This window comes from Dromiciops gliroides, chromosome 1 (assembly GCF_019393635.1).
Source record: "Dromiciops gliroides isolate mDroGli1 chromosome 1, mDroGli1.pri, whole genome shotgun sequence".
Taxonomy (NCBI): domain Eukaryota; kingdom Metazoa; phylum Chordata; class Mammalia; order Microbiotheria; family Microbiotheriidae; genus Dromiciops; species Dromiciops gliroides.
In genome coordinates, this window is record NC_057861.1 from 338824944 (window position 1) to 338841516 (window position 16573).

Here is a 16573-nt window from a genome sequence, read left to right on the forward strand (position 1 = left end):
CACAGTGGATAAAGCACCAGCCCTGGATTCAGGAGGACCTGAGTTCAAATCCGGCCTCAGACACTTGACACTTACTAGCTGTGTGACCATGGGCAAGTCACTTAACCCCCACTGCCCTGCAAACAAACAAAAAAAAAAGACGATGACTATGGATGTCCTTAAAGTTCTTCCCATCTCTTAATCTATGACTCCACGATCAATCAATCAACAACTATTTATTAAGTACCTTCTGGGTGACCAGGACTCTGTGAGGTACAGAGATATAAATACAAAGAACAAAACAATTCCTACTCTTGAGGAGCTTACATTCTGATAATCCATCTCGATGGACACAGTTCCATCAGAATACGGAAAAAATAAAAGGAAAATGTTCAGTTCCCTCACCTTTAAGATAAAGAGGTGAAGAAGTATATGGAGAACCTCTAAAGTCTCTTTAAGTTGTCACATTTTAGACATAATTTGTTTTCAAGTAAACACAACAGCTGGGAATATTCCCAAATGGAATGAGACACCATTAGTAGCTAAGTAGAAGATATGTTAGAGTTGGCAAAAGCACCAAGAGATATTAACTAGAAAATCAGTCCATGACCCTGAAGAGTCAGCTAAAGGCAATAGCAAGGAAACATATACCTTTTCTCACTGTGAGATAAAGACCAATAATGAAAAAAAAAAGTGTGTGGGGGGGGAGAGGCACCCTAATGTAGCACCTGTTATTCATCTCAATTCAATACAAGAGAAATGAATGACTCGATTAGCTAATCTAATATCATTTTGAAATCTTGAGAGAGTGATGGATTGATAGCCATCTTTAGCATTTGCATTGTAGCCTTTGGGATCTTCTGGAATAACTGCAGTTTGCCTGTAAATAAAAAGCATTAGATTAGTCTTCAGAAATCAAATTATGTTTCTTATCTTTTCTGCCTTAATAGAAAGAACTGGTAAAAAGTGAGATTTTCTGCCTTAACAGAAAGAACTGATAAAAAGAGCACTTGTGGATTGTACATATATAACCTGGTTGCTGTCTTGTGGAGGGGAGAAGAAAGGGAGGGAGGGAGAAAAATTTGGAACTCTAAATTTTATGAAAATGAATGTTGAAAACTACCCTTATATGTAACTGGAGATTTTCTGCCTTAAGCAACAAATATTCAACTCTGAGGTTGTTGGGGGTGGAGGAGATGAATGTCTTGTGAACTTAGGAATTTAGAATAAAGTATTTGGTTGATTTTTTTTTTCTGAATGATGGGGAAAATGTTAATAGTATATCTTAACAAAGTCCCCTTTCTCTCTTCCCCACTTTGGACAGATAGCAACTGACCACACTATAAAGTGTGACCCAAATGCATGGCGTGAAACAAAATGCATCCTGATGGGATGTGAGAAAGCCTGGGATTATAAAAATGAATCCTTTTTCAAATGCCCAGTTGGGTAAATCTGAAGTTGGGAGTGGGGGAAGAAAGAAGAATTGATCTGTGAAAAAAGAGGGGACTATTATTTTGTATCAAGCAAGAAAAGGATACTTTGGCGTCCAAGAAATCAGATGTCAGGAACTTTAAATAAAGAGGAGAGATTAGTAAACTTTAGTTCTATGTAGACTGTGCCATATATACTTCATAGGATCCCTTCATACTTCATAGGATCTAGAACTGGTTAGGAGTACCTCAGACCTATATCCATCCTTTTGCCCAGGAACACCACCACAGGCACAGGAGAGAGTCCTGAATTGAGAAAAGGACTTATAGCAACACTTTAGCTACTAGCAAAGTACTGGATGAGAAGTAAGTGCCCAACAACTGAGGGATGATGGAAGAAACTGTGGATGAAATGAAATACTACTGAGGCATAAGAAATAATAAATATGAAGAATTTTGAGAAGCTTGGGAAAATTTGAATTATCTGACAGCATGAAACACTCAGAACCAGAAGAGCAATTTACATGATGACCACAATAATGTGAAGGAAAAACAAAACTGAACAACTTCATAACTAATTAATGGGACACCAAACATGACTTCAGGGGACTGACAATGAATCAACCCCAACTTCTGCAAAAGAGCACGGAAAGATGCCTATTCATATGTCTTATTTGGGGCCACGCTTGGTTTTAGTTCCACAACACTGGATTTCAAATGTTCTGTGGTTGTTGTTCCTTGCATTTTACATTGCTGAACTATTAGGTATAATGTTTTCCTGTGTCTAGCTAATCCTCTTTGTATCAGAGATATGTGATGCAAAGATTTTTCCCTTCCCTTGACTGATTCCCTTCTTTTCCTAGATGCATTAATTATACTTGTACAAAAGTTTTTCAATCTCTCATAATTAAAATGATCTATTTTGGTTTTTGCAATTGCTTCTATGCCCCGTTTGGTTGAAAAACCATTCCCTTTGTTGTTCAGTTTGCTTGTTTTTTATAATCACGTGTGACTCTATAACCCATTTGGCATTTTCTTGGCAGAGATACTGGAGAGGTTTGCCATTTCCTTCTCCAGCCCTTCTCCAGCCTGAGGAAAACAGGGTAAAGTGACTTGCCCAGGGTCACATAGCTAATAAGTGTCTAGGGCCAGATTTGAACTCAGGAAAACAAGTCTTTCTGACTCTTAGTCCCAACATTCTATCTATTGTGCCACCTAGCTGCCCGCATAACTATAAAAGATATATATGATCTTCTCTTCTAATTTTAAATGGGAGCTCTTATTTTGGATTTGTGGAATTTGGTATAAAATGTTGCCAAAAGTCTAATTTTTTCCAGACCATTTTCCACTTTTCTCAGTAGTTCTTGTGAAATAGAGAGATCTTTCCTAGGTATCTGAGTTTTCTGGTTTAGTAAACAGTGGGTTATGGAGTTCAGTTATTTATAATTCTTCGTTATATTGTGTGTTTCATTGATCCACTTTTCTATTTTTCAATCAATACTAAGTAGTTTTGATGACTGCTACTTTAAATAGTTTGAGGCCTGGAAATGCTATTCCCTTTTCATTTCTACTCTCCCCCCCCCCCGCCCCCCCCCCACTATTTCCCTTAATAGTCTAGATCTTTTGTTCCTCCAAATGAATTATTATACCTATTCTAGTAAGTATCCCTTTGGTAGTTATACTAAATCTGTAAATTAACTTTGATAGTTATTATCACTTTTATTATATTGGCATATGAGCACCGAATAGCTCTCCAGCTATTAAAGTTGTTCTTTGTTTCTTTATGGAGTGTTTGTAATTGAGTCCATACAAGTATTGAATGTGCTTTGTCAACTGGATTTTCCTATTATTACATAGAAATACTGTGGATTTTTGTGGGTTTATTTTGTAGCCTAAAACTTTACTGAAGTTATAGTCTTAATTAATATCTTTACTAATTCTCTAGGATTTTTGAATAAATCATTATGTCATCAGCAAATACTTTTGTCTCCTCTTTTCTTATATTGATGCCCTTAATTTTGTCCTCTTCTTACTGGTATTGCTAGCATTTTTAGAACTATGTTCAGTTGTTTTTCAGTTGTGTCTGAGATACTAGAGTGGTCTGTCATTTCCTTCTCTAGCTCATTTTATAGATGAAGAAACATGCAAATGGGGATAAGTGACTTGCTTAGGTTAACACAGTCTCTGAGGCCAGAAAGATGAGTCTTCCTGACTCCAGGCCTGGTACTCTCTCTACTACACCACTTAGATGTCCTCTAGAACTGTTATCAAACAATAATATATGGAGAGGGTTGTCCTTGCTTTACTCTCATATTTACTGTTACAGTTTCTAGTGTATCCCCAGTTACATACAATACAAGAGGGATGTGATTGCTTATCAAATAAAAGTCCTCATCATAAGACTTCCCTTAGAGGGACACAGAAAGATTAAATGACTTAACTAAATTCATATAGCTAGTGACAGGGCTAGAAAAGAACCTACATTTCTGGACTCTAAGCTCAGCCCTCTTTCAAGTGGGTAACAATGGATACTTCTTTTTTGTTTGTTTGTTTGTTTGTTTCTTCGGGAAATGAGGGTTAAGTGACTTGCCCAGGGTCACACAGCTAATAACTGTCAAATGCCTGAGGCCAAATTTGAACTCAGGTCCTCTTGAATCCAGGGCTGGTGCTTTATCCACTGTACCACCTAGCTGCCCCCCATGGATACTTCTTGTTTTTGTTTGTTGTTTTTTTTTTTTGGCGGGGCAATGGGGGTTAAGTGACTTGCCCAGGGTCACACAGCTAGTAAGTGTCAAGTGTCTGAGGCCGGATTTGAACTCAGGTACTCCTGACTCCAGGGCCGGTGCATTATCCACTGCACCACCTAGCCGCCCCCCCATGGATACTTCTAATAGGGATAAATGTGCTTTTCTTAACATGGCAAAAATTTTTTAATTTTACACATCTGCTTACTCATTTTGAGAGTTCCCAGAAGACACTTGTAGATTATTCTGTGATTCGCCAGCTTAATCAAGAAAGCATGATAACATAGCCATTGTGCTGCTTCAAAAGGAAATGGACCTGAGGCTCCTCTGGCACCTAGAGTAACTCCTAGAGACACAAACATATGAGTTCAAGACTGCCCAACCCCAACTTCAATGTTTTCTTAGCACATATTCCTTTCCATATACATAAGAAGAGAATTCATGCTAAGAAAAGTAAACACAAGTAATAATTATCTATGGCTGACATTTTCTTTTAAAAAAAAATTTAATCTAAGGTAGTAGTACCAACATTGCCCCCTTTGGAATTTCACTGCATATTCTTCTATAGATTTTAAAATACTTTGTTGATGCTCTTATTTCTTTTCCTTATTTATTGCTTCATATTTCTCCTCTAAAACTCTCCCTTCCCCTAATAAGAGCCCTCCCTTATAACAAAAGTATAGTCAAGCACAACAAATTTTGTTGAAATATTTGCGTCTGAAATGTATATGTCCTTCTGAACCTACAGTTTTTAAAACTATAAAAAAAAATTAAGGTGGTCATGCAAACATCCTGCTTATCTCCATGTCTGACAAACATAGGACAGGTTGACCTTGAGGAAAAACTCATGGAGAAAAATATCACACTATTTCATTTAGGAATTTGCTTAAATATATTTTTTGAATGGGTCTCTGACGTTTCAAGTGACTTTTCAAAAAACAAACCACAAAGGATTGATAGGAATGAATTTGACTTACTTCCTAACTCAGAGACCAGCCTGCAAAATTCCTGAATCTGAAAAAATAGAGCTGTTTTATAGGAGTTCATTTTGTGATTTAACAGTACCTTAATAAATTCTGTAGTAGAAATCTGGTTGCATTTTATAGTTTTATAAACAGGAGAAAAATGCAGTTGCATTTGTAGTTGTTTAGGAGTCAGTTTTGAGAATTGGTCTCATCCTTAGATAGCAGTAATTGGGCTTTTGTCTTGTGTTCCTGGACGCTTCCTCTCCTCCCCACTTCCTACCACATACACCATGAGGCAAACAGAATAATAGCAAAATCTTTGGGTTGAAAAAGAAAAGCAAAGAAAAATCATATCCAAGAAAGTTACCACTTCCCCTTAGGAAGGGTCATGAATATGATGAGTTCATTTAACTTGAAACTCAGAAGATTAACTTTAAGTTTGATTTAACTATGGCAAGAGCCTTTGTGTAGAATAGTATTTGTGTATCTACTGTGAGTTTAATAGATTTGTATTATTTGCAGATTTTTTTTTCTTTTTTTTTTTTTTGCACATTCTAGATCAGTAAAGTATGGAATAAGCCTACCAGAATTGTTCTCACCTGTCATTTCAGGTATATTTTTGTGAAATCAGTTTCCTATCTTTGGCTAGTGTACCGATCACTGCAATCCAATTTTTTATATCAAAACAATGACTGTATCTGTTTTTTCAGGGATGGGATTAGAGTTTAATTCTTTTTGTTTACATTTCTACATCCTTTCATCTAGGGCCCCCTTTTAAAGTTCCTCATCTAGCATACATAAATCAGAATAGACATGATTAAACAACTTGTCTCTAAGTTAAAAAAAAAAAAGCCAACAAAAAACTCATCATCATTTAGGGATTTGTGCTAAAATGAACCGCTGTGGTATCTCCTGTCACTTATAAGAGTTAATTTAAGCAATAAGCATGACAAGGGCCTTTTATGTTAACAGGATTGTCAGAGATGACAAAGGAAGCATTACAAATTTTGGTTTTAGCATATTCCCTGTGACTGCACCCACTCAGAGGACTTTCTGAAAATTATGATAACTATGTAAAAGTTTCTCTAACAAAATTGAAGTTGTACAATAAAAAACCCCTCCACAAAACCCAGTTTATGGATTAAGATAATCAAATCATATACTTACTTATGTAGTCTTTTTAATTTTTTAAGTAATATAACATATGAAAGGGTCAGCTTCAAGCAGAGCTTCTCAAATACAGTTATTCAAAAGGGAAACTACAAACTACAATTGGCAGAAAACAAATCCAAGAACCAAAAAAAAAAGAGAGAAACTGCCCTGCTGGAAGAAGGTCATTTACATCTTGGACCCGCCACCCATTTTTTTTTTTTTTGCGGGGCAATGGGGGTTAAGTGACTTGCCCAGGGTCACACAGCTAATAAGTGTCAAGTGTCTGAGGCCGGATACAACTTGGCCCCCTATTAAAAGGAACAGCTAAGGGGAAAAGTCAAGCTTGGGGGGCTGTAGTACCTCTTCTTAACAACCCTATTTAGATTTATGGCAAGATATTTTCCATTATAGCATGATAAGCAATGGGAAGCTCAGTACTTTAAACAACAAAATGATAAAGCTACAAAGACTGTCTATGCAGGCCATGCCAGAGGTATGATCTTAGGAAGCTGCCTCTTTTGTCATTTCTCAATCATAAAACTGTCTATTGGGATCATCCTGACTGTTTATATTAGTACTTTCCATCTTCCTAGAATATCATGGATATCAGTGAACTTATTTCAGGTGCTTAAAGCAGTAAACATCCATTCATTTTGCAAAATGGAAGATAATGATAATAAGAGAACCATAGGCTTTTAGAACTAGAAGGGGCCTAAGAGATCACTAGTTCAACCCCTTATTTGACAGATGAGGAAACGGACCTAGAAGGGCAAAGTGACTTGCTAATAAGTGACTGGCAAAGTGGGACTGGAAGGAATCTGGCTCTCCTGACATCCAGTCCAATGCTATTTTTTTTCAGTGCTATTTTTATTATATTGTGCAGCATTCAACTTTTCTACTTTCTTGTTCTGGGATAAGGTAAACCTTTTCCTAGAAAATGATTACGTCTATGTGATTATTATTCATATTTTTCACTTATACTGTGCCTTTTCTGCAAGGAACTTACACTAAATAATAACTAGCATTAATGTTGTGCTTTATCTTCATAACAACACTAGGGAGGGATAGGTTCTATTATTATCCCCATTTTCCAGGTGAGGAAACTGAGGCAGAGGTTAAGTGCCTTTCCCAGAGTAACAAAGCTAGTAAGTGTATGAGACCCAATTTGAACTCAGGTCTTCCTAACTCCAGGTACATCTCTCTGTTCCCTTTGCTAGCTTCTAGCAAATTTTTAGAAAATGTACTTCTTTTTTTTTTTTTTTTTTGGTGAGGCAACTGGGGTTAAGTGACTAGTAGCCCAGGGTCACACAGCTAGTAAGTGTCAATGTTCTGAGGCCGGATTTGAACTCAGGTACTCCTGACTCCAGGGCCAGTGCTCTATCCACTGTGCCACCTAGCTGCCCCATGGAAATGTATTTCTTGATAAACATAACTGAGAAAAACAAAACATATGATTGGGGAAAAACTGAATGTAGGCATACAATAGTGAAGAAGAATTACCAAATTTTGATCTGTCTATAATTCAAACAAGAACAGAAAAAAGTCAGACAACAGGTTAAATTTGTTCATGGGCTACCGGTGGTCATTATGAGAGGAAATTTGGGTTTGACAGTACATCTGAATTTTATAAATCCTGCATTTCACAGTAGGCACTGAATTAATCTGTCAATGCCTGCCCTGGGGACCTAAAACATTATTAGTTCAATAAAGTGACTGTTACCTTTTGGAATCTCTATCTCCAAAAAATGAAAATGAAAAGCTTATTAACTTATTCTTCCTTCCTCCCAACACTCAAGCCTTTATCACATACTTGTGCATTTACAGGAACCACTAACAAAACCAAATTCATCCCAGTAGCCTGTAATAATAGCCCAAGCTAAATAACACCCAGCTTCACCCAAACATACCTGGATTCTTGGCTTTCAGAATGGAATAGCAGCACGATGCCATGTCCGAAATGACTGAGAGAAAAAAAGCAGGGTTTTTTCTGACTTGCTGATTAAATGGCAGCTTGAGAGCACATGCATGAAACCTAATGAAAGAGAGCTGATTAATGACATATAAGCAAAGTGCCCCATTCATTATGAAAAACACAACCCCCATCATATCTCTCTATGCCAAAGGACAGATACAACACAAATGGCGGCAGGTACTTCTCATCTGCTCATAGCAAATGATGGCTCTGGTTTTGTGTTCTGACTGTTCTAGTGTTGAGAGGTAACAAAATTCTCAAAACACTGGGGCTCATATCAGATTGGCTAAAATGACAAAAAAGGAAAATAATAAATGTTGGAGAAGCTGTGGGAAAATTGGAACACTAATCCATTGTTGGTGGAGCTGTGAACTGATCCAACCCTTCTGGAGAGCAATTTGGAATTATGCCCAAAGGGCGATAAAGCTGTGCATACCCTTTGACCCAGCAATACCACTTTTGGGTCTTTTTCCCAAAGAGATCATGGAAGGGGGAAAGGGACCCACATGTACAAAAATATTTATAGCTGCTCTTTATGTGGTGGCAAAGAATTGGAAGTTGAGGGGGTGCCCATCAATTGGGGAATGGCTGGACAAGTTGTGGTATATGAATACAATGGAATACTATTCTGCTATAAGAAATGATGAGCAGGAGGAGTTCAGAGAAACCTGGAGGGTCTTGCATGGTCTGATGATGAGTGAGATGAGCAGAACTAGAAGAACATTGTACACAGTAACATCAACATTGAGTGTTGATCTACTGTGATGGACTATATTCTTCTCACCAATGCAATGGCACAGAAGAATTCCAGGGAACTCGTGATGGAAGAGGATCTCCAAATCCAGGAAAAAAAAAAAAAACTGTGGAGTATAGATGCTAAATGAACCATACTATTTCTTTTGGTTTTGATGCTGTTGTTTTTTTTCTATTTTGAGGTTTTCCATCATTGCTCTGATTTTTTTTTTCTCTTATAACATGACTAATGCAGAAATAGGATTAATGTTATTATGTGTGTATATATATATATATAAATAACCTATATCAGATTACCTGCTGTCTAGGGGAGGGGAAGGGAGGGGAGGGAGGGAGAAAAATCTGAAATTGGAAAGCTTGTATAAACAAAGGTTGAGAACTATCTTTACATGTAACGGAAAAAAAATAAAATACTTTATTAATTAAAAAAACAAAACAAAACACTGGGGCTCAAAGAGATCCACCGGGCTCTCTCTCTCTATCTGGCAGGAGTCAAGACTTCTGTCCTTCAGGGCTGGAAGTAGCATCTCCTTCTGGCTCCCCTGTTCATGACACTGTGGTTACAGGTAGAAGCAGCCTGCAGAAGGCTCACTCTCTTCCTACTTCCCCCTACCTACCTAGGCTTGGTAGATTTACCAACTGACCTTCTCCCTCCCAAAACCTCTCCAAAGAGGACAGGGAATGGGTGAATCAATGGTAAAAGAATGACAACGATAAAGGGTACAATATGCAAGCAAAACAATAATATGGGTAAGCCAAAGAGCCTAGGTCCTGTTCTTGGGCTGTATTTAGACATATGGAGACAGACACATATGCTCAGCCGATTTGGGACAGATACATGCACACATACAGACACACACACACATACACGCACACATACAGACACACACACACATACACACACACACACACCATTTGGGACAGAGACAGACACTGCCCAATTGGGTCGTTTTAGTCAGGATGATTTTGGCTCCCAAAACATTCTGAAAGTACCAATTATTTTTCTTCCTGGCATATGAAGCTGAACAGCAAAAAACAAAACAAAACAAAAAACAACAATAACAACCTAATTTATCATTGTTTTTGTCACTGCACTTCCTGGTCTAAAGGGAACTGAAGGTTTTTTAACTCACTGAAGAGTAGATATCTAAGGAACAGTTTTAAAAATAAAGTGTGTGGCAGGGGAGGGAGGAAGGAAGAGAAAGGGAGGAGGTTTCCAGCTTCTTTGCAAAGCTTATGCCTAAATAAAAAGACTTCTGTTAGCCTCTAAGTGATAAGATTATAAGTAGATTACTGCTTTTGGCTAGCTTCCCTTTACCTGTATCTCCTCTTTGTCCTTACTCTAAGAGGAAACATTAACCAATGATCAAAATACTTTCACAGAGCAAGCTTCACTTGTTCAGCTATAAAGTCATCAAGAAGTTAGTTATCTGTAATCCAACTTCACTTAATTTGGGAAAAATCTGGGCTAGGAAAATGTTCAGGTCAATGTCCGGTCTACTGGTCCAAAGGCTGAGTTAGGGAAATGATCAGGTTAATGAATAATATTTCTTGGCCTTACTAGGAGAGTAAATTTCCCTACGGAAAGATCTTCTAATCATAAATTCAGAGGATAAACACTGAAGAGACCTCAAGAGATACCGAAGAGACTTCCAGGGGACATCTAATCCTAACTCTTACCTGCCCCACACTTGTCAATGTTCCTACTATCAGAAAGAAATGGGTTCTCTTTTGTCTCCTAACTCACAGGACTGGATACAGTTCATCTACTGTCCCTCCCTCCCAGAACCTGAAGACTTCAAGAAATTTGAAGGTGAAGGTGAAGACGACTTAAGTGATAAAGCTGAGGAAGTGTTAGCTTTCTGATATGATCCATATCAGAGCTAATTGAGCCCCAAACTGAAAAATAAAGTACATTCATTTAATCCATTATTTCAATAAAAAGAATGCAGCATTCTCAGACAGAATAATATACTACACATTATATCTTTGTCAAATATGCCCCCAAAATGTGCACGTGTATTGTGTCTTAATACTATCAATCAAAGTAATTTGGCAGAGAATTTAACACATTTTTTTTTTTTTAGTGAGGCAATTGGGGTTAAGTGACTTGCCCAGGGTCACACAGCTAGTAAGTGTTAAGTGTCTGAGGCCGGATTTGAACTCAGGTACTCCTGACTCCAGGGCCGGTGCTCTATCCACTGCGCCACTTAGCTGCCCCAGAATTTAACACATTTACAAGGATGAATGAATATTTAGAAATCGCTGTTATTTCTGTGGACTTGTATTAATTCAAAATTAAATAAATGGACTCAATTAATGAAAGAATTCTAGGATGCTGAGGGTTTTTAACACTAGAAGGGTCAGGCATGTCGTGATGCTAAAATCGGATTTTAATTTTACTTTGAAATAAAAATTTTCAGTTTATCTAGATTTTCTTTGACTTATGGATTTTTAAAAAAGCACTGTATCAATTGACAGCTTGATATTCAGGTATTCTTAAATTTGTTCTGTATTGTGTGTGCATATGTATATGTATGCATATGCACACATACATATATACATATATGTATATACAGATACACATATATAATTTGCTTACTTCCTACTATTAGCTTTGTGTCAATCAATTAAGCATTATTAATTCCTATTTTTGCAGCATTAATTTATTTTTGTTTGTTTTTGTGAGGCAATTGAGGTTAAGTGATTTGCCCAAGGTCACATAGCTAGTAAGTGTCAAGTGTCTGAGTTCACATTTGAACTCAGGTCCTTCTGACTCCAGGGCCAATGTTCTATCCACTGCACCACCTAGCTGCCCAGCATTAATTTAATTTAATTTTATTTGGTGTGGTGGTGGTGGTGAAGCAATTGGGGTTAAGTGACTTGCCCAGAGTCACACAGCTAGTAAGTGTTAAGTATCTGAGGCCAGATTTGAACTCAGGTTCTCCTGACTCCAGGGCCTGTGCTTTATCCATTGCACCACCTAGTTGGCCCCATTAATTGATTTTTTAAAAAATTCCTTCTACTTCCAAGTAAGACTGTTTCCAAAGCACCATCCAAGGTAGAGAACTTTTTCTCTAGGGTTTTTTGTTGGGTTTTTTTTTTTATGCTAAGGAATTAACAAATGGGAGAACTTATCAGAGAACTAAGCTCTTCCACCACCACTACCACTACCACCTCCTCCTCCTTCTCCTCTTGTCTGCTTGGAAAATCAGTTGTTATATTATTCCCCACATCCTGCCCCTGGGGCTGTTCCATTTCCTAGCCTCTTTTTTATAACACAAAACCACAATTTTTCTTTCTTTCATTCCCTAGCCAGTTGATATACACCCTGGATTAACTGACACCTGTATAGCACTTTATTATTTACAAAGTACTATCCACGCCCCCAACCACTGATACCAAAGAGGACAAAATTACTCAGCTCTATGAAGATCTACAACATTTTCTAGAAATAACACACACACACACACACATACACAACCCAAAATGACACATTTGTCATAGGGGATTGGAATACTAAAGTAGGAAATCAAAAGAAAATTGGAATAACAGGTAAGTTTGGGTTTAGAGTACAAAATGAGGGAGGGCAGAAACTAATAGTTTTGTCAATATCATTTGCTGGTCATAACAAAGACTTTTTTCCAATAACCCAAAAGGTGACTCTACAGATGGACATCGCCAGGTAGTTTTTTTGTTTTTGTTTTGTTTTGTAGGGCAATGAGGATTAAGTGACTTGCCCAGGGTCACACAGCTAGTAAGTGTCAAGTGTCTGAGGCCGGATTTGAATTCAGGTCCTCAAAATTCAGACTTAAATTGAAGAAGGTAAAGAAAGCCACTAGACTATATCCCTCATGAATATGAAGTGGAAGAGATTGATAGATTTAAGGGATTAGATCTGGTAGAGAAAGTACCTGAAGAACTATGGACAGAGGTTCACAATATTATAAAGGAGGAAAAAACAAAAAAAAAAAATTCCAAAGAAAAAGAAGAGCAAGAAAGCAAAATGGCTGACTGATGAAGCTTTACAAATAGCTGAGGAAAGAAGGAAAGTGAAGTAGAAAGACATACCCAACTGCATGCAGAATTCCAGAGAATAGCAAGGAGAGATAAGAAGGTTTTCTTCAATGAGCAATGCAAACAAATAGAAGAAAACAACAGAATGGGAAAGAGAAAGTGAAGAAGAAGCCTCGTGATGAAGGTGAAAGAAGAGAGTGTAAAAGATGACTTGAAGCATAACATCAAAAAAACCCTCAAGATCTTGGCAACTGGTCCCATCACTTCCTGACAAATAGAGAAGAAGAAATGGAGCAGTGTCCGATTTTATATTTTGGGGCTCAAAGATCACTGCAGATGGTGATGGCAGCAGCCATGAAATTGAAAGACACTCGGCAAATCTAGACAGCATACTAAAAAGGAGAGCCATCGCTTTGCCAACAAGGGTCTGAACAAGTCCAAGCTATGGTTTTTCCAGTAGCAATGTATGGCTATAAGAGCTGAACTATAAGGAAAGCCGAGGGCCGGGGAATCAATGCTTTCATATTGTAGCACTAGAGAAGACTTTTGAGAGTCCCTTGGACAGCAAGGAGGTGAAATCAGTCAATATTTGAAGAAATTAATTCAGAGTATTTGCTGGAAGGTAAAACCATTGAAGCTTAAATATTTTAGTCACATAATGAGAAAACAGAACTCATTGGGACAGACCCTGATGTTGGGAAAGACTGAAAGCAAGAGGAAAAGGGAACAGCAGAGAATGAGATGGATAGATAATGTCATGGAAGCAACAAACACGAGACTTTGGGAGATAGTGGGGGACAGAAGGTCCTGGCGTGCTTTTGTCCATAGGATCATAAAGAGTAGGCCACAACTATCTTATCTAGCTATCTACTGAGCTGATAACAGCTGGCATTTGGATGTACTTTAAGGTTTACAAAATAATTAACAAACAAGATCACACCTGATGACATAAGAACCCTGTGAACATGTACATGTTATCATCAAAAGGCTGAATGACACATCAGACAGAATGTGGAGGATGCAGTTAGGAACACTGTGGGTTAAAATCCTGTCTCTGAAAATTATTAATCTGGATGACTCCATAGGCAGGCCACTTAACCCTCTAGGAATCTGTGTCCTCAGCTGTAAAATTATATTTATAGGAGTTACTGCCCACTCTCTTGGAAGGTACCCTCCTCAAGGGCAGGGACTGTTTTTAATTTGCCTTTTTTTGTCTTCCTGGTGCTTAGTACAATGCTTGGAAAATACTGTGGGCACTTCATTAATGCTAACTGACTCCCAGGGCTGTTGTACGGACCAACTGAAAATGTATGTAAAGAATTTTGCAAGCTACAAAGTTACTGTTATTATTATTATTATTATTTTTTTTTAGTGAGGCAATTGGGGTTAAGTGACTTGCCCAGGGTCACACAGCTAGTAAGTGTTAAGTGTCTGAGGCCGGATTTGAACTCAGGTACTCCTGACTCCAGGGCTGGTGCTCTATCCACTGCGCCACCTAGCTGCCCCTACTGTTATTATTACCATCATTTTACAGATAAGGAAACTAAGGCATGAAGAAAAGATTTATTGGTTTGTCCAAAGTCCTACAACAGTCAAGGGCAGAGCAAGGAAAGTCTTTTAACCCTGAATTCTGTCGTTGTTCCATTACATCAAGGCTGCCTTCCTAGCTTCCTCAACTGCAGTTTATTACAGTGAAAAGCCTTCACTGTCCAGCGCCAAGTACCATAATCCTAACTTCAAGAATCCATTAGGCAGAAGTATGTAGCAAAGAGCCTGATGCACCTACCAGATAGAATACAGCTACTGAGAACTAACAGAAGAGATTCCTGTTACTTACACTTAGGGGAAAAAGGGTCTCCTTCCATTCACAACTGCTGTTTTTTCAGAAAACACTGTACTCTACAACAGTAACTGAGAAGCCACCTTGTGAAAACAGCGGCTGAAAGCAATCCAGCTAACCTGCTAGTTTTGGTGGTGTATGCCTCCCCCTAGTGGGGTGAGGCAGTAAAGGAGTTCATTACAGAAGGTGTTTGACTTACCTGTAGGCCTGTAGCAAAAATATCTTGTAAACGTTTATGTAGACAGTTTGAAGACTATTCACCTGGTCAGGAAGAAAAGGAGCACAAAAGGGATAAAATGTATAGAAATTCATTCTTGATCATCAACCATCATGAAGTAGGATACAAGGAAATTTTTGACAAAGGAAAATCCAACGCCTCCGACCACACTGGGGACCCCTGAGCCTTGCTCTAATGACTACCCCTTAGATTTTCACATCTGCCCCATAACTGAAACCTCCCATATGGGTTGTCTTCCCCCAACGAGAGTGCAAATTACTTGACAACAGGGACTGTCTTGATTCTCTGTTGATAAGCTCTGAGCTTCACAAAATATTTAGCACACACCAAGTGCTTAATCAATGCTTTTCAAATCACTCGTTTATTCTACCAAGAACAGCCAGCTTTCCACTGCTTAGTTATTCACTTCATAAATTATTCAGGATCCTTTGGGAGGGAGGAAGGGAAAGGTGGAAGGAAGGAAGGGAGGAAGGGAGGGTGGGGAGGAGGAAGGAAGGGAGGAAGGGAGGGAGGAAAAGAAGGAGGGAAGAAAAGAAGGAGGGAAGGAGAAACTGAGGTAAAAAAATGAACAAAGGGAGATTATTAATGGATAAACTCTACCTAAAGGACTAAAGATTTGGTTTTTTTGTTTTGTTTTGTTTTTTGGTGCGGGGCAATGAAGGTTAAGTGACTTGCCCAGGGTCACACAGCTAGTAAGTGTCATGTGTCTGAGGCTGGATTTGAACTCAGGTCCTCCTGAATTCAGGACTGGTGCTCTATCCATTGTGCCACCTAGCTGCCCCAGGGCTAAAGACTTAAGGGGAGCTTAAATTATCAGAAGGGAAGAAAGAACTGAATTAACAATACTTTATTGACTAAATTCCATAATCTACCATAAGTGAATTGATAACTTTTATGGGAAGGATTACCTATTCTCTCCTTCCTGATCTGTAACATGAAGGGACTGGACTAGATAGAGGTGTTGAATTTGCCTCCTGGTTGTCCATGTAGTCGCAACCAGATTAAAATGTAATTGGGGAGGCGGGGCAGCTAGGTGGAGCAGTGGATAAAGCACTGGCCTTGGATTCAGGAGGAACTGAGTTCAAATCCGGCCTCAGACACTTGACACTTACTAGCTGTGTGACCCTGGGCAAGTCACTTAACCCCCATTGCCCTGCAAAAAAAAAAACCCAAAACAACAAAAAAACCACATCAAAATGTAATTGGGGATTCGTTCTCTTGTAACAGGATTAATGCAGAAATAGGATTAATGTTATTATGTGTATATATATATATATATCTATATGTATATGTATAGAGATATATAGATATAACCTATATCAGATTACCTGCTGTCTAGGGGAGGGGGGAGGGAGAAAAATCTGAAATTGTAAAGCATGTATAAACAAAAGTTGAGAACTATCTTTACATGTAACGGAAAAAATAAAATACCTCATACAAGAAAAAAAAAATGTAATTGGGGGGGGCAGCTAGGTGGCACAGT

At 38.3% G+C, this 16573-nt stretch overlaps 1 protein-coding gene across 1 annotated transcript in view; it reads right to left on the reverse strand.

Annotated features, from left to right (window-relative positions):
• Positions 1 to 237: 237 nt before the first annotated feature.
• Positions 238 to 16573, reverse strand: part of TERT (telomerase reverse transcriptase) — a 56527-nt gene continuing 40191 nt past the window's right edge. The window contains exons 13-16 of the mRNA XM_043976296.1: positions 15052 to 15113; positions 8178 to 8302; positions 4362 to 4499; positions 238 to 859 (exon numbers count right to left, since the gene is read on the reverse strand). Coding sequence (XP_043832231.1) covers positions 756 to 859; positions 4362 to 4499; positions 8178 to 8302; positions 15052 to 15113 — 429 coding nt within the window. The 3' untranslated portion in view covers positions 238 to 755. The remainder of the gene's footprint in view (positions 860 to 4361; positions 4500 to 8177; positions 8303 to 15051; positions 15114 to 16573) is intronic.